General features: G+C 36.7%; 5 protein-coding genes across 8 annotated transcripts; 3 read left to right on the top strand and 2 right to left on the bottom strand.

Annotated features, from left to right (window-relative positions):
• The first annotated feature begins 964 nt into the window (after positions 1 to 964).
• LOC9329106 (uncharacterized membrane protein At1g75140) lies at positions 965 to 3316 on the top strand. Its single transcript, XM_002892998.2, has one exon. The coding sequence runs from the start codon at positions 1300 to 1302 to the stop codon at positions 3124 to 3126; it is 1827 nt and encodes a 608-aa protein (XP_002893044.1). The 5' UTR covers positions 965 to 1299; the 3' UTR covers positions 3127 to 3316.
• Positions 3317 to 3509: 193 nt separating this feature from the next.
• On the top strand, positions 3510 to 5591 carry LOC9326393 (arabinosyltransferase RRA3). Its single transcript, XM_002892997.2, has 2 exons — positions 3510 to 4032; positions 4301 to 5591. Exons 1-2 carry the CDS (start codon positions 3862 to 3864, stop codon positions 5414 to 5416), a joined length of 1287 nt encoding a protein of 428 aa, XP_002893043.1. The 5' UTR covers positions 3510 to 3861; the 3' UTR covers positions 5417 to 5591.
• Positions 5592 to 5655: 64 nt separating this feature from the next.
• LOC9326392 (protein BRASSINAZOLE-RESISTANT 2) lies at positions 5656 to 7580 on the bottom strand. 2 transcript variants are annotated; one of them, XM_021014745.1, is made up of 3 exons: positions 7396 to 7580; positions 6935 to 7260; positions 5676 to 6645 (listed from the first exon to the last, which is right to left on the bottom strand). In XM_021014745.1, the coding sequence occupies exons 2-3, from the start codon at positions 7193 to 7195 to the stop codon at positions 5905 to 5907; spliced, it is 1002 nt and encodes a 333-aa protein (XP_020870404.1). In that variant the 5' UTR covers positions 7196 to 7260; positions 7396 to 7580; the 3' UTR covers positions 5676 to 5904. The 2 variants fall into 2 exon arrangements, with proteins under 2 accessions (XP_020870402.1, XP_020870404.1); XM_021014743.1 differs by lacking the exon at positions 7396 to 7580 and having other exon boundaries at positions 5656 to 6645; positions 6935 to 7336.
• A 1279-nt stretch (positions 7581 to 8859) lies between these two features.
• LOC9329105 (methyltransferase-like protein 2) lies at positions 8860 to 11282 on the bottom strand. 2 transcript variants are annotated; one of them, XM_021012752.1, is made up of 8 exons: positions 10639 to 11282; positions 10428 to 10558; positions 10279 to 10312; positions 10024 to 10117; positions 9776 to 9953; positions 9592 to 9681; positions 9410 to 9509; positions 8860 to 9280 (listed from the first exon to the last, which is right to left on the bottom strand). In XM_021012752.1, the coding sequence occupies exons 1-8, from the start codon at positions 11120 to 11122 to the stop codon at positions 9141 to 9143; spliced, it is 1251 nt and encodes a 416-aa protein (XP_020868411.1). In that variant the 5' UTR covers positions 11123 to 11282; the 3' UTR covers positions 8860 to 9140. The 2 variants fall into 2 exon arrangements, with proteins under 2 accessions (XP_020868411.1, XP_020868412.1); XM_021012753.1 differs by having other exon boundaries at positions 10042 to 10117; positions 10639 to 11277.
• A 1025-nt stretch (positions 11283 to 12307) lies between these two features.
• On the top strand, positions 12308 to 15407 carry LOC9326391. Of its 2 annotated transcripts, none has more exons than XM_021012756.1 (6): positions 12308 to 12818; positions 14136 to 14262; positions 14456 to 14595; positions 14694 to 14756; positions 14854 to 14922; positions 15021 to 15407. In XM_021012756.1, the coding sequence occupies exons 1-6, from the start codon at positions 12606 to 12608 to the stop codon at positions 15135 to 15137; spliced, it is 729 nt and encodes a 242-aa protein (XP_020868415.1). In that variant the 5' UTR covers positions 12308 to 12605; the 3' UTR covers positions 15138 to 15407. The 2 variants fall into 2 exon arrangements, with proteins under 2 accessions (XP_020868415.1, XP_020868414.1); XM_021012755.1 differs by having other exon boundaries at positions 14441 to 14595.
• Positions 15408 to 16254: the final 847 nt, after the last annotated feature.

Raw genomic sequence — 16254 nt, 5'->3', positions numbered from 1 at the left:
TGGGACAATGTGTTTTTGAAAAATCGAGGGCGTTGCTTCACTGTGGCCAAGAAACTTCACGTGGAGAATCTATGGATCTTGTCTTTGATTGGCATGTGTAGTTTCTATGTTTGGCCATCTAAAGTAGTCTGCCGGAAAAAATTTATTTACCGTGATACCTGTCTTCGTAAAGAAAAGGTATTTGATCTTTTACCAAGAAACTGATTTGTGCGTTTTTATTTTGTTCGGATATGAGATTTTTTTTTTTCAAAGTTAGATCTCCTGTTCTAAAAATCGGCCGCCTAGGCGCTGATCGGGTGGAGACCGCGGCGATTTTGTCTAAATCGGTAAAAAAAAATCGGTGATCCGGTTTTTGTCCGCCTAGACCGCCTAGGCGTCCGCCTAGTCCGCCTAGACGGCGCCTAGCTTTTTTTTTTTTTTTTACATCTAAAATTCAAAACATCCCATTTATATTCGTAATTTGTATAAAAAATCATAATTTTGAGCTTAAATTCTTGTTTTAATGTGTTTAATGTAATTTTAAAAACGATATTACATAAATTTTTTTAATTATAATGGATTAATATGTTTTTAAACATTAAATAGCTATAAAACTAACCTCGATTAATCTCCGTTTAATCTCTGATTTTCTTGCTAAGAGTTAGACCCACCATCACCATCCGACTAGCGCCTAGCAATTTTTTTAACACGGATTAGATCACTTTAATTTTATTTCTTGGATGAGAATAACTGTTAGAAGTTATATAACATTAAGGAGTTTTCATCAATTCGGTTATCTATCACGAATTAGTACATTCGTAAATTAGTAATTACAAGAAAAATTGTTCGATTTACATGTGAATATTAGTTATAATCCTAGTCATATAGTTTATCGACAAAATCATATTGTGTAAAAAAAAAGTAAAACAAAATCATATAATGGAAAGATTTTTTTTTCAAAAAAAAAAAGTTAATACATCAAGTTAAAAAAATCAATGTTAAAAAGATATTACATCATAAATAGTCCTAAAAATATCTTAAGACATCTCTCACTCGTCTTAGCGCTAAAGCTTCACCGTGACCCGAAGACGACCGGAGCAAATTCCGGACACAAAGATCTCAAATTTCGACACTTTATCGATTTTCTTGCATCACCCAAACAAAATCTGAGTTTAGACTCCAAGCCGGACAGATCTTTCTTCTCTTTCCAGATCCTAAATCTTCATCTCCTACAGATCTGCATAAATGGCGGTTACTCACTGATTCAGACTCGGAAACAAAAGAAGAAAGCTTTCTTGCTTAAACTTTTCCATTACGTTAATGGCGGATCCTCTAAACGGCAAGTCCTTCTTTTTCTGCTTCTCCCTCATAACCTCCTTTACTCTACTTTTCATTTCGCCGTCGTACGCCAACGAGTCTCCGGTAATCGAAGATGTTTCTACCGATGTAGCTGTCTCTGTTAGCGAACCCGATCGAGAAGCTGTTCTTTTGCATAATCTAGAAGACCTCGTTAAGAATTTGACAGATTTAGTCGCTAATCTAGATGCTAAGTTATCTGAAACTTTATCAAAGGAGAAGAACGAGATCACTATATCAGTTGATGATGATATCGGAGAAGAGAAGGAGAGAGGAGGAGGAGGAAGAGCTAAGGCGTTTTCAGTGACTAAATACAGTCCGTTTTGGTCGGAGAGGTTTCAGTTTACATCAGCTGTGAAACTCAATTCCGATGCGACTTGTATCAATGTGTTGCCGTTTAAAGATTTCGAAGGTTCGAGCAAGTACTTTGCAATTGGTGATTCTAGAGGTAGAGTTTATGTGTTCTTGAGAAATGGTGATGTTTTGATTGAGTTTTTCACCACTGTTGATTCTCCGGTTACTGCTATGGTTTCGTATTTATCGGTGTTTAAGAACTCGAGTTTCGTGGTTACCGGTCATCAGAATGGTGCGGTTTTGTTGCATCGAATTCACGAGGGATCGAATGGGGAAGATTGGAACTCGAATTCGGTTTCTATGGAACATGTTGGGAAGTTTGATGTGGATGATTCGGGTGATCCTGTGACTTTGTTGGAAGTGCATCATGTGGGTCGGGTTAGGTATATATTGATGACGGATTTAAGTGGGAAGCTCACGGTTTTGACTGAGAACAGAACGGTTTATGGGTCGGTTATTCCATCGAGTAGACCGCTCGTGTTCTTGAAGCAGAGATTGTTGTTTCTTACTGAGTCTGGTGCTGGTTCCTTGGACTTAAGAAGCATGAAGATAAGAGAAACTGAGTGTGAAGGACTAAACCATTCGCTTGCCAGAACTTATGTTTTTGATGCTGCGGAACGGTCTAAAGCTTATGGATTCACATCCGAGGGCGAGATCATTCACGTATTGCTTCACGGAGATATAATGAACTTCAAATGTAGAGTTAGATCCAAGAAAAAATTCCAAATGGAGGAGCCAGTAGCTTTACAATCAATCAAAGGCTACCTTCTTGTTATCAACGAAGAAAAGGTTTTCGCTTTCAATGTATCGACTCAGCATTATGTCCGTACAGCGGGTCCTCGGCTTTTGTTCTCTGCGGGATTAGAAGAGATTAGATCCGCGTTCTTGAGCCATCGCGAATCATCTTCAAGAACCGCAGTAGTAAAGACGAGGCCTTTGATAGCTAGCGACCGGGAAAACCTTCTTGTGATCGGTTTAGAAAACGGATATTTCGCTGTTTATAAATCAAAGCTTCCAACTCTCAAAGGAGACTTCAACACAATGCTTTGGAGCAGTCCTGTGTTCTTCTTCATACTATTTCTATTCGGGGCTTGGCATTTCTTTGCCAAGAAGAAAGAATCGCTCACTGCATGGGGACCAGATGATCCTTTTACTCCGACTGCGTCACAAAACAGTTCGGCGACAGCGCCAACATTTAGTGAACCTTCAAGAAGAAACGATGACCTCATGGATCTACGGAGAAGGTACGCTGGTGGCACGTACCGGTCAGTTGGAGCTAACGACCCGAGTTCAAGAGCCCCGGTTGATGGAAACTATAGAACAACCGCACAGGATCATAACAACTATCGCGGCGGCTCGGGTCTTGATTCAAACGGTTTTGGTAATAGAAGAGACCATTTGTTTGGTAACAACAAAGTTTTGGACAACGAAAGTTAGTATCTTTGGATTACTTACAAATTCTGGCTCGTAATCACCACTTCAAAAATTGTAATCTTTGTAAGTTTATATAAACGCTAAAGTTTTTTTATTACTCGTTCGTTTTTCTTAACCGGAAAGTCTCTTGAAATTTTCGAATAATGTAAAACTCTGGTCAAAGAATAATTATACTTTGCCAATTTTCTATATAGATGAATTTAAATATAAGTTTGACAGCAACTTAATCTCAATCATAGTCAAGATGTGTTTTTCCGTCTATCATATCTCATGTGTGATCGTGCTAGCAAGTGGATAAATAATTGATGTGAGCCTTCTTTGTTTAATTTTTCTCTATAATCTCGATTTTATAATGTGTTATGTTGACCGTCAGATGAGTCAGCGAAAAAGTCATCTCATCGAACGGTTAAAACTTCATCTTCAACTAAAGAATTTCAGAAAGGAATCTACATCGTGTGAAGTAGAGGAACATTACTTACGAGCTTTTGATTCATCGTCGTCTTCGGAGACGAAGCCCAAACACACAAGCTCTCTCTTTCTCTCAACAACTTCAAAAGCCGGAAGGTCTGACCCGAGACCTCCGAAGAAAACAGAACATTTCTAGGGTTTTGCTCTGATCCACCACATTACCAAAACTTTCTTCAATAAGGTGATAAAAAAAGGAGTCTTTTTTCATTTTGAGCTTCTGGGTCTTGGCTTCTGATTTCGCTAGTGAAGGGAAGAGAAAAGTCAACGGCCATGGCGGGTCGTAGAGATAGAAGCCAACAGCTCCGTGGATCTCGAATTGCGATCGCCATCCTCATCGGTATCTTTATCGGTTGCGTGTGCGCCGTTATGTTCCCATACGGCTTCTTCAACTCAAGCTCATCTCTGAAAGTAAACGAACGTCTTTCGAAATCAAGTGACCAGGTACTACATCTTACGCCCTAAATCTCTAAAGCTCTAATTTTTGCGGCTCTGTGATCGAGTTACATATTATAGTTGTTAAGTGGTTAGTGTCTAAACATAGAAATTCTTCTTGGTATGTGTTAGTTGCAGATTAGGTGAACTTTATCTTGAAACTGGTTTGGTTGATTACTGGATTTTGTATCTTAATTTGGAATTAAGTTGAGTTGTTTCTGGATTCTTTGAGGTTTAAAGTTTTGAGTTTTTAGTTTACATCACTTTCTTTGTCCAGGTTGGATCATCAGCTTGTGAATCGCCGGAACGAGTGAATATGCTAAAATCAGACTTTGCATCTCTCTCAGAGAAGAATGCAGAGTTGAAGAAGCAAGTCAGAGAGTTAACAGAGAAGCTACGGTTAGCGGAGCAAGGATCAGACAATGCAAGAAAACAGGTTTTAGCATTGGGAACACAGATCAAGGCGGGTCCTTTTGGGACTGTCAAGAGTCTGAGAACTAATCCAACTATCCTTTCCGATGAATCTATAAACCCAAGATTGGCAAAGATTCTAGAAGAGATTGCTGTCGATAAAGAGGTAATCGTGGCTCTTGCAAACGCAAATGTGAAAGCTATGTTGGAGGTACAGATTGCTAGCATTAAGAGAGTGGGTATAACAAACTACCTGGTTGTTGCATTGGACGATTACATAGAGAATTTCTGTAAAGAGAAAGATGTTGCGTATTACAAGAGAGATCCAGACAAGGACGTGGACACTGTCGGGAAAACCGGAGGTAACCATGCCGTCTCTGGATTGAAATTCCGTGTGTTGAGAGAGTTCTTGCAACTCGGTTATGGTGTTCTTCTCTCCGATGTGGATATTGTCTTCTTGCAGAACCCATTTAGTCATCTATACAGAGACTCTGATGTGGAGTCAATGAGTGATGGCCATAACAATCATACGGCTTATGGATTCAACGATGTGTTTGATGAACCAGCCATGGGATGGGCTCGGTATGCTCACACTATGAGGATATGGGTTTTCAATTCCGGGTTTTTCTATCTAAGGCCTACAATTCCATCAATCGAGCTGCTCGATCGCGTGGCAGATAGACTATCTAAGGCTAAAGTTTGGGACCAAGCGGTTTTCAACGAGGAACTGTTTTATCCTTCGCATCCTAATTATACTGCGCTACATGCATCCAAGAGAGTCATGGATATGTATGAGTTTATGAACAGTAAGGTCCTTTTCAAGACTGTAAGAAAGAATCATGAACTGAAGAAGAAAGTGAAACCGGTGATTGTTCATGTGAATTACCATCCAGATAAGCTCAATAGAATGCAAGCCGTCGTTGAGTTCTACGTTAACGGTAAGCAAGACGCACTTGATACCTTCCCAGATGGTTCTGAATGATTCACTGAAAAGCAGATAGGCTAAAACACTTTCCCAGTTTCTTGACATTTGTGATTCTAATCTATTTTTCCTTTATTGTTTCCATGTTTACTGCTTCATGCCTTTTATTTTCTCCTTTGTATTATGAATTTTTGTGTATCTTATGGCTAAAATCGAAAGTCTTTTTTTTTAACCTCTCTGATCTTGTTACATCGCAAGTCTTTGTTTAAGCATTTCTTGAGGTCTGAATGATATATATGTTACATTTCAAGCCACTTAATAATGTAATATATTTGTAATGTTTTCAAGGCCTAAAAGGAATGATAATAGAAAGATACATCTTAAACACTCTATCTACAAATAATGCGTTGTGAAACAAACTCACTGGTACAATGAATATCGATTCTAGAACAAGAACCAAAACCATGAACTGAATGAACAACACACTAAGACTCCAATCCTTCCTTCCGACGACATGACATAACGGGTTCCTGAGTACTTCATCACAACTACGAGCTTTTACCATTTCCAAGAGTGAGCTCTAGATCCTCCATAGCCACATCATGGATCCTCTCCCCTTCCCATGGCTTAACTTGGCTGTTCTCAAACTTAAACTCGGAGCTTTGACCAATCTCTTGGGTTGCTGCAGTGTTTGGAGATAATTGCTGAGGTGCAGGTTTCACGAGATTGAAAGTAGGAGAAGTTGGCACCATAGAGGCAGAGAATGGCTGTTGTTGTGCAAACTTCTGAAAGCTTATCCAATGACCAGAATCAACAGTTGAAGAGTCAGACTCATCACATTCAGGTATAGTAGCCGGAGCATGGAACTGGCGATGATGAGTGGGACTAGCAGGTGCAGAAACCGCGTAAAACGGATAGTTCAAAGAAGTCATTGATTGTTTAGCAGCAATGGACATGGATTGTTTGGTAAAAGATTCCCAAGTAGGCAATGGTTTGGGGTTTCTAGAATTTGGAGATGAGACTGGTGGAGTGACTGGAGCACTGTTTGAGATTCTAAGCGGAGGAAGCGATGAAGGAATACCGCCATTCCTGAGGAAAGGGAAGATTGTGGAAATGTTGTGTGGATCGCCTACACGAGAAGGACTCGGGAACGAAGAAGACGAGGGACTGACTTGGTAAGATAGGATGGGGCTATCAAAAGTGGAAGACAGAGGACTTTGGTTATGGGAAGAGTAAGGAGTTGCTCGAGAAGATGATCCAGCCATGTCACCAGGTAGAGGCTTGTGTCCCTGTTGCTCATAAAACAATAGCACAATGTCACAATCAATTAATGGCTTAGTCGCTTAAATTTTCAGACACACTAAAAAGCTAAAAGGAGAGATCTAAATATAGTAACCCGGAGAAAGCAAAATGTTAAAAGAAAGTTCTAATTCGGCTCTAAAATTAGTATAAGACGAAACCTAAATTCACTTTCTTCAAGTCAAATCAGACAGAATCTAGATCCAAGAAAATCTTCAGATTCAACAGTTAAATCATCAGATAACTTCAGATCTAAATAAAAGTGCGTTTGATACTAACCTTGCGATAAGTAGTTCCGTCTTCTTCAACAACCCAACCAGCTTCAGAACAAAGAGCCTTGAGAACCTCATTGTTGTCACAATGTTTTGGAAGATTGTAGTTACCTTGAGCTCTAAGACCAGTATAAATCTTCGCCGCAACAGCTCTTCTCCTCCGCTCTCTCCTCCGATTGTTCTCCCTCTCTCTCCACGACGGTTTCCTCCTCGTCGCCATCGCTGCTGCTGCTGCTGCTGACGTCGACGTCGCTCCGTCAGACGTCATCTTCTTCTCTCAACCCTCAAAACAACCCAACCACCGGTAAAAATGGGTACGGATTTCGGATTCAGCTGAAGAAGAATGAAGAGTGAGAAGTTAGTGCTCACGAGGAATACGCTTTTTTTTCTTCTTCTTCGCTGGAGTTATAGAAGAATCTTTCTTTCATTATTTAAATCAAACAAATAAATAAAGCAAAAAGAATTCACCGTTGATTTGAGTTTAATCAGCCACGTGTCGATGACGAATGGTGAGGATATGTGGTGGTGTACGTAACTTATAGTGTGGTTTCGCGTAACGAATCAGTTGAAGAAGTACGTTTATGTTATGTTTCTCTAAATCTGTGTAAGAAAATGAGCTGATTTTATAAAGAGAAAAGAAGAAAGATAGAGAGACATGTGGGGCCATTGTTATGAAGTGGGTCCTACACGAGTATGACCGGAAAACACACCATCTGATTGGTTTATGAGGGGATCGGCCATGTTAAATAGAAAACAAATTGTTTCGAGCCTCATAACATTAATGATTAGATTAATTTGTCACTATAGTATATGGATAAAAATAAAATAGTGTTTCACTATAGTATGAATAGAAGAAAATGAGTGTTTACTTTTGTCTTGACTGTTTATATATCATGTGTTTATCCTTTAATTTTATCTCATTACAGAATTATATAATAAATTATTTGTGAAAACGAATATAAGTAAAACTGATTGATAGATGACATACACAATCTTTATCAAATAAAAAGGTTAAAACCAAACTATTTCATAAGGGTTTAGTTAATTTTTGAAAAAATGTGACAAACTTGTTTTATCATATATGAGGCAATTAACTACGTACAACGAATTCTATAGATTGCCAAAGAGAACTCGAGTGGAGAAGCATTGACGTGTTGGGATTCTTTTAGATTTTCAGAATACTTATCAACATTTTGAACTAAGCTCCGATCTTATTGACAAATTGCGTTTTTAAACACATGCTGATATAGTGACACTATTCTGCATTTGAGATGGATTGTTTATATCAACATGACAGATGGTCAATTTTCTGAACCAAGTTGTCTGAAAGCGAAGTTTAATTCCTAAATTAAGTAATTGACAATGTAGTTCGTTCATTCTATGTTCGTGATATGCATTTTGTTGCATGGTTTGGTTTATTTCCACTTGATGTTTTTTGTTGAATAGAGGATTAAAAAAATCGTGATTTTACAAAACTGTGTGATTGATAAAACAAAACATTCTATCATTCTGCTACTTCAAAAAAATTACTAAACGAGAGTCGTAAATGGAAATGTAAGGATATTCACACAACATTATTAAGTCAAACTGGAAAGCTCTATGTTTGGAAATATCGTTAAAGCATATTGTTTGATTGCTATAACAATCAGAGCCTATAATTCGGAATTATTGTTGGGGCCTGCTATTCATTGGTCATGATGATTTTCTTTAATTTTCATGTTTTTTGCAATTGTATAGTTCATTGAACACAAAAGGAAAATTGGATAGTGGATTTGCCCCACACATAGACCCATCAAAGCAGATATGATCTTCCAACGAGTAGTCAGTCACTTATTGAATTTATATTTAACACGCTTTTGCCTTTATATTTATTCATATTTTGTTGAAAAAGAAAAAAGAAATCTAGTGAATAGCAGCGATATTGATATAGTATGTGATCTTATTGTACTGATAATATATATAAATTTAATCTGAAACATCATCTGTTACAAGAAAAGAAAAAAGCTTACTAATTTGATGGTATAGTTCTAAGACAAAATCTTAAGTATTTTTTTTTTTCTTTTTGAACAATGTCGTTCATCAAATCAAACCTTCTGATTCCTTCCAAGGGTTCTCTCCTCACTGTCTTCAGCTTGACAATGAGTCACAGAAAAAAACAATCATGAGGGCCCAAGCCAGTCTTTTCCTTGGCTGCAACCTAGGGAATGCACCCACTAATCTTTCAAAAAGTATCTCGAGTCCTGAAAGTGAAGAGGTTCATTTCCCCAAGAGGTCCATCCGGCAGCCATTTCCCTAGCAAATAGCTCAAGGCACCGAGCCGGTTGAGACCCGGGAGTGTGTTTCAATAGTATCTCTACACAAAGTCCAAGTGAAAAAAAAAAGAATCAGGGGAGCTTTAGAGCAAGAATTTAACAAAATTGCATTATATGTTCTTGAATTTGATGAAGCCAATCGCAGAACTGAAAATATTACATAAGAATACCTCCAATTGGGGGTTTCCTCGAAAAATCTCCAGGGATGCTCATGATTATCTGGTTCTTGTCCAAGAGTTTAAAATCTGACCTATGTTCTGATCCTGGAAGCTATGACATTTGTATACATGGCTGTTCAAACAGAAATTCCTTTCTCAGATTATTCAAGTGACAAAAACAAGAATTGACTTACTTCGGTATAACGGTAGCCTAGTAGAAGGTACTCATAAGGTTTATGATGGACCAGGTCCAGATCGCAAATCAGTGTACCATCTGGTTTCACCTAAAACATATACATACCGACAGTGTGAAATTTTAAGTCATTGTATGCAATTCAGAAACCAAGATGGGGATAGAGAGGTCCAATATAGGCTCACCTTCAACCAATACATTGTAGCTACATACTTAATTCCCCATGCAGGGAATAGCTCTTTCTCAACAAAACTAAGTAATTTCTCTCTATTGGTCACCCACAAAGCGACGAGAGCTCCTTCAGCATGAGCAAGCTGCTTGATCGGGAGAGATAAGAAGTATCGGTTTGGTAAAGTAGGATACCTAAAACAAGGAACCAAGAAACATGGGTCATGAACTTTCAGATACAAAAAATACTTATCCACAGGCATACTTCAAGTCGATAACGAACTTTGATTTCTGATGAGCGCTTGCATTTTCCCAAGGTGGATCAATAACTATAAGATTGAAGCCTTCTTCAGGTCTAGCTGCATATATGACATCAATAAGATTTAGATACTTCGCCTACTGATATATGATCATGACTGATCTTTTATCATATGACTCAGGACCAATCAACAGGAGCCATAATACTCTAAAGCTCAGCTTTTAGCAAAATATCTGTAATGGACTATAGCACAAGACTTACCAGGAACGAGGTTTCGGATATGCAGTAAATCAGACTTGAAGGCAACATGGGAAAAAGAACTGTAAGATCAGAATAACCATTTCACACAGCAACTAAAAGTTTTCATCTTTATATAGAATCATAAAATAAGACAAGTGAAATTCACAAACCATGTAGAAGCAACTCTTTCTAGGCATTATATATCTCCGGTTGGAAAACTCAGCTCCCACTTCTTCTCCAGTCTCGTTCACTACTAGGTTATTGAACACTTGAAACACTCTCTGTTCATTGCAAGTCTCGCCTATTAAGACCACATAACACCATCAAATTCATGGGTTTCACAAATAGGATTTAGCAAGTGAAACAGAGAAAACAAAAAACCTTCATTGTCGCAACATAGATTAAAATTCAGTGTTATCTCATAGAAAGGAGCTTGCCACACTCCTCCAAGCTCAATAAAAGAGAGTTCATCGTCACAACACTTGTTCAACAAACTAGAATCATCATCACTTAGACCTTTCGTTAAATTCACCAACTCGACGTCCTTTAAAAAAGATTCATGGGCTTTCGATAAGAACAGCCTCGCTTCCTGATGACGAAGATTCGAAGCTTGCTCTCCTACACTAGGAAGGTGAAAGCTAGGGTCTTTCTGCTTCCGTTTTCGCTTTCTCGGATTAGAGTCGCTGGATTGTTGATTGAGTTGCTTCGAATTGAAGAAACGAGAGTAATAAGCAGAAGGTGAAACCCTAAATCGGGTATATGAACGATTGGTGATACGAACCGGGTCTAAGAAGAACCAATTGGAATCGTCGGATTCATAGATCCCCGAATCAAGGAATTGAGCTAGCTTATCAGTTTTCGCCATTAACGAATCCAACACTCTAGTCTCTCTGTTCAAACAAAACCCTCAAAGACGACGACAGACGTGTATGATTGATTATTCTCATTAACCCCTCCAATTTTCGTAATTAACCACAATTAGTCCCCTAATTTCGAATGTAACAAATAACCCCCAATTTAATGCAACTCCTCTGAAATTTTTCGGTAATTAATGGATTTTGTTCATTTAATTCATTCAGATACGCAAAACCCGTGTTCCAGCCTCTAGATTTTGTAGATTATTGTTTAATAAAAACAATAAAGAACACAAGAACTAAAATTTTGATTTTTATGCGAGGGAAATGGTAAAGGGTAAAGCATTAAAAGTTACGAATAATTGAAGCAGGGGTTTGGTGAGGGGTCGCTTTGATAGTTTCCCCAAATATGGGGACGGTTTTATTTTTGGGTGGGCTTTGTTAACTGTGACAATGACAATGACCCGATTAAAGTTTTGGACAAATAATTGATCCAAACATGTAACTTTCATATAGTAAAATCATGTATTTAACACACACACAAAAAAAGTTAAAATATACTACTAGATTTATAATCATTGGTTGAAAGAAAAGCTTTATATTAGTAGTATGAATTTTGTATTGCGTCGCTTGAGCTCTTTTGATTAGAATATCGATGTGTGTTTAATAGTCCCGTATCTAATAATACCCAATTATCCCATTCGACCAGACATATTTGATTGGTTTTTAGCCATTTTATGAGTTTTAAGTTATTGTTCAATGTTTATTTTACTGTATTTGATCCATTTATTTCACTTATTAAACAGTACTTATTTCGTTAGTTTCGTTTATTTTGCTGCTTAGAGAACCTGGTTTTCAAAAAGTAAAAACATTTTTCTCTATATTAATAAAAAAATAGTAATGGAGAGAGCAATAATTATATAAGAAAGAAAATAATAAGATAAGGACAAAGAATATCCAAAATTTTCAAACAAGAGAAAAAAAAGTAACGTGAAGAAGGGTACAATCGTCATTCATTCAGAAAACGGGTCCCATATATCTCTGTCTTTATTAAACACCAGTCAACCATTCAGGTCAATCGCGTGTTCTATAATTACCAAAAGTACCCCTCCGGTTAAATCCAAAAAAACCGGTTCTGTTTTTGCATAACGCATATAGTTTCAGTACAATGCTTACGTGGCAAGTTATAACTGGTCAACGTGGTGGAAGCCTGTCTCTATCATCCCCTCTCTCTTTCCCTCCTCTTCCTTCTCTTTACTACTACTACTCTGCTTCTTCTCTCTTCTCTCTCTACTTTCTTCTTGTGGGACAAACCCTAATTATTTTACATCGATCTCTCTCCACTTTTCCCGCTCAATCATCTGATCTTTCCCTCTCTTAGCAATGCATGATCTTCGATTTTGTATCAGTGTTCACAGCTGAAAACTTCGAAGTGGGTCTGTTGGTTTCTTCGGATTAGATTAGAGAAGAAGAAGAAGAAGAAGAAGAAGAAGAATGCTGGAAGCTGTAGATAGCTCAGGAGTGGTCAATGGAGGATTCCCACAGATTCAGAGCTTTTACGGCGATTGCAGTAGTGAAGAAGAGTTATCAGTATTGCCACGTCATACAAAAGTGGTGGTCACCGGAAACAACCGTACGAAATCGGTGCTTGTTGGTCTTCAAGGTGTTGTCAAAAAAGCTGTCGGTCTCGGTGGTTGGCATTGGCTGGTAAAGTTTTTTACTTTCTTTCCTTTTTTGGTAAAAATGTTATCTTTCTTGTTTCCTTTTCCGTTTTCCTTTTATAGATAAAATTTCGATCTAATCTTAAGTGTTTCTCTTTGTTTTCTGGATTTACCAAGTTTGCAATTCAATCTTTTGAATCGATGAACATAATTTGGGGTTTTGGGATGATTTTGAATTTCAAATTTTGGATTTTCTCTTGAATTTCTCAAAATGATCTTTCTTTAAATTAGATATAATCATTAATTAGCTTCGATTCGTTAATCAAGTCTCATATAATTAAATCAAGAGTTGTTACTTGTTAGTGTGATAAAAAATGAAATCATTTTGTCTTCACCAATGTTAAATCTGTAAATTTTTAAAATCTGGCGATTGAACTTGTTGCATGCGTGTTATTAGCATTCAAGTCACCATTACTGCTGGATTCTGAGTTCTTCGATAGTTAGGTTATTCATGAAGCCTTCATTGATTTTTGTTTTTCTATATTAATTTTTCTGATTAACAGTTTTTTTTTTTTGCATCTGATAAAAGCTTCTGAAACATCTTTTTATCAGTATATTACTCTTTAGATATTTTGATATTTCTTGCTGAGATTCAGGCTCAATTTTAGGAATCATCTATAGGGGATAAGGGATTTTGAGTTTGCAAACATTAAGTTAGGCAACTTTAATTTCGCGCCTGTTGAAAAAAACATCATAACAAAAATGCACTTGTTATCTAATTCTCCATCATGTTTCTTGACAATTCTATCCTTTTTTGTTCACCACCTTGTGGATTCAAGCTGGCTTTTTTGAAATTTGTTAGTCTTTTGATTAGTGATAATCATTTGTTTTAGAGGTTTTTTTTCTTTTGTTCTTTCTTAATTAGTTGAGTAATTTTCGTCCCCAAGCAGTGTCACTTCTGTCGATTATTTTTATCTTTATCAAATCTTTTTGCTTTGGTTGGCTAGTTTATATTATAAGTTTCTCTGCAAGATCTTTTTGATAGTGTCTCTGTGTATGTGGACCTAATGGAGTAACTTCACCATATTCTAGCTTTAAACTTTAGAGAATAATCCAAATAATATACAATTTTCTTCAGTATCACGATTATATTTTACTATTAGTGATATCACATTCCACCAGTTCTTGTCTCCGAGAATTTCTATGGAAGTAACAAAAGAAAAGTGTAATTTAGTTTGAAACATACCATATTCTTCTTCTTCTTAAGCTTTAATTTAAATCAATATGTCAGTACTTGTTTATGGAGTTAAAGTATATAATCAGAATCATTCTTGTGCTTTTTGGTTTTTCTTTTTGTTTTTAGGTTCTGACAAATGGTATAGAAGTAAAGTTGCAGAGGAATGCGCTTAGTGTCCTTGAACATCCTACTGGAAACGAAGAAGACGATGATCTTGATTTCGAAAACACACAGAGGAATGGCTCCGATATGAGTAAGTTTGGTTCCTTAATATTTTTTAAGGATTCTGCCAATTTCTCAAAAACTTGACAGAGAGATCTCTAAACTTGAGTTAGTCTTTAGTGAGCTGCTAAGTGGTATATTGTTTTTAATTTGGACATAAAAGTGGGAACCTTTTTAACTGATTTCCTCAGTCTTGTTTCTATGATAAGTTGTTTCTTTTCCAGCATCTGAGGACACACTGAAGCCTCATAAGTCGAAGCAAAGAGGGCAGAGATCATCGCGGTCATCTCACAAGACGATGAGCAGATCTCTATCATCTGACTCGCAATTAAAAAGTTCGGGTTTTACTCCCCGTGAAAACATGGTACGCATTCAAAAACTTTGACATCTATTTCATTTGCCAGTGAACATAATGCAACTAGTCATAAGTTTACTGATGCGATGTCATATGCTTTCATGCAGAAGGTTGATCTTAGCAAATTGGAAATGCCCGCTTTATTGAATTATTGGCGACATTTTAACCTTGTAAGTTGATTTCCAGAAAAAAAGAAATTAACTTTCGTTTACTCAATCTTGAACTCTACTATCTGTGTGCTTGTTTCTGAATAAACTCTTTGTATAGGTGGATGCAATTCCTAATCCATCAAAGGAGCAACTAATTGACATTGTTCAAAGGCACTTCATGTCTCAGGTACATAAAATCCTTCTAAGCCTTCTCTGAGTTACAAATTTGCCTTGACTTTGTCCTGATGATCAATAAAATGATGTAAAACTGTGATATGATTACAGCAAATGGATGAGCTTCAGGTTATTGTGGGGTTTGTCCAAGCTGCAAAGAGAATGAAGAAGGCATGCAAGTTGCAATCAAAAGAAGCCAGAAACACTGATCTTAACTGCATCAGCTAAAAAAGAAGCCCTGACTTTTAACAAATCCTGTATGTAAGGTACACCGACTTGTTTAACCATTCGTGGCTTGCTAAGTTTTAGTTATTCTAGAGATGTTTGGCTATAGGGTAGATGTTGTTTCTTCTTACTTCTGTTGTTTAGCCGTGTAAGTACCATCAAGAAACCAAATGACTCTCTAAAGCTTCCTATTGGAAACTATCTGTTCTGATACGATCTGGAGAGATGGGTATGTTAGAATGTAAATATAAATGTTTGGTATCACTTTTTTTCTTTCAAGCAAAGGAGAAGCAGAAAGAAGCTTTCCCAAAACACAAAAATCAGTATTGTAGAAACAAATCCGCTCAAGAAAGAGAGTCTTAAGTGATGGAAGAGAAACATCCTCATCAGGTAACATAGCCTCGAATCTCCCCAAGGATAATCTGAAGCTCCTTCGAGAAGACTTTGAATTTGACCGAGTTCTAATCGATCTTCAACTCTCGGTTTTCTCTTGCTAATTAACTGATTATACTGCCGAAAAGATGTTTATGTCGCCTTGATATTGGTTGAAATTAATAGACTGAAAACAAACTATTTAATGAAAGAAACTATTAAATTAAAGCAGTAATCGGAAAATGTTGTAAATGTTTATACTCAAATAAACTAGGATCTTGTGTTTGGACTTTGGTAGATAAAGTGTCATAAAAAAGAACATTTCATAAAGTGATGAAATCTTTGATTTAAGGGTAAAAAATAAAATACAAGATTTTGTAACTCTTTTGTTGACAAAAGAAAAAAAAAACAAGATTTTGTACTTCAATTACCATATCTTTAATTCTTAAAGTAAACATATTGAAGATTTATTTACAAGCATCATAGATTTACCTTTTTTTTTTTTTTATCAATTACGTAGACAAATTATACGTGTTTGTCAATTAAGGACATTTACAATTGACAACAAAAGTATGATTGATTTGGTTTAAAATCTGCAACGAAAGAAAAAAACGATTTACTCAAATTAACTTTGATATTTTTACGTAATAAGCTTATAAAAAAAACAATCAAATAGAAGTTTCATCTTATTCAAAAACATAATCTTTGATTTAATTTTGTCTTTCTCGTTGATAATAATGGGATGGCT

Source organism: Arabidopsis lyrata (assembly GCF_000004255.2).
Source record: "Arabidopsis lyrata subsp. lyrata unplaced genomic scaffold ARALYscaffold_1, whole genome shotgun sequence".
Taxonomy (NCBI): domain Eukaryota; kingdom Viridiplantae; phylum Streptophyta; class Magnoliopsida; order Brassicales; family Brassicaceae; genus Arabidopsis; species Arabidopsis lyrata.
This window is presented reverse-complemented; position numbering and strand designations above follow the sequence as displayed.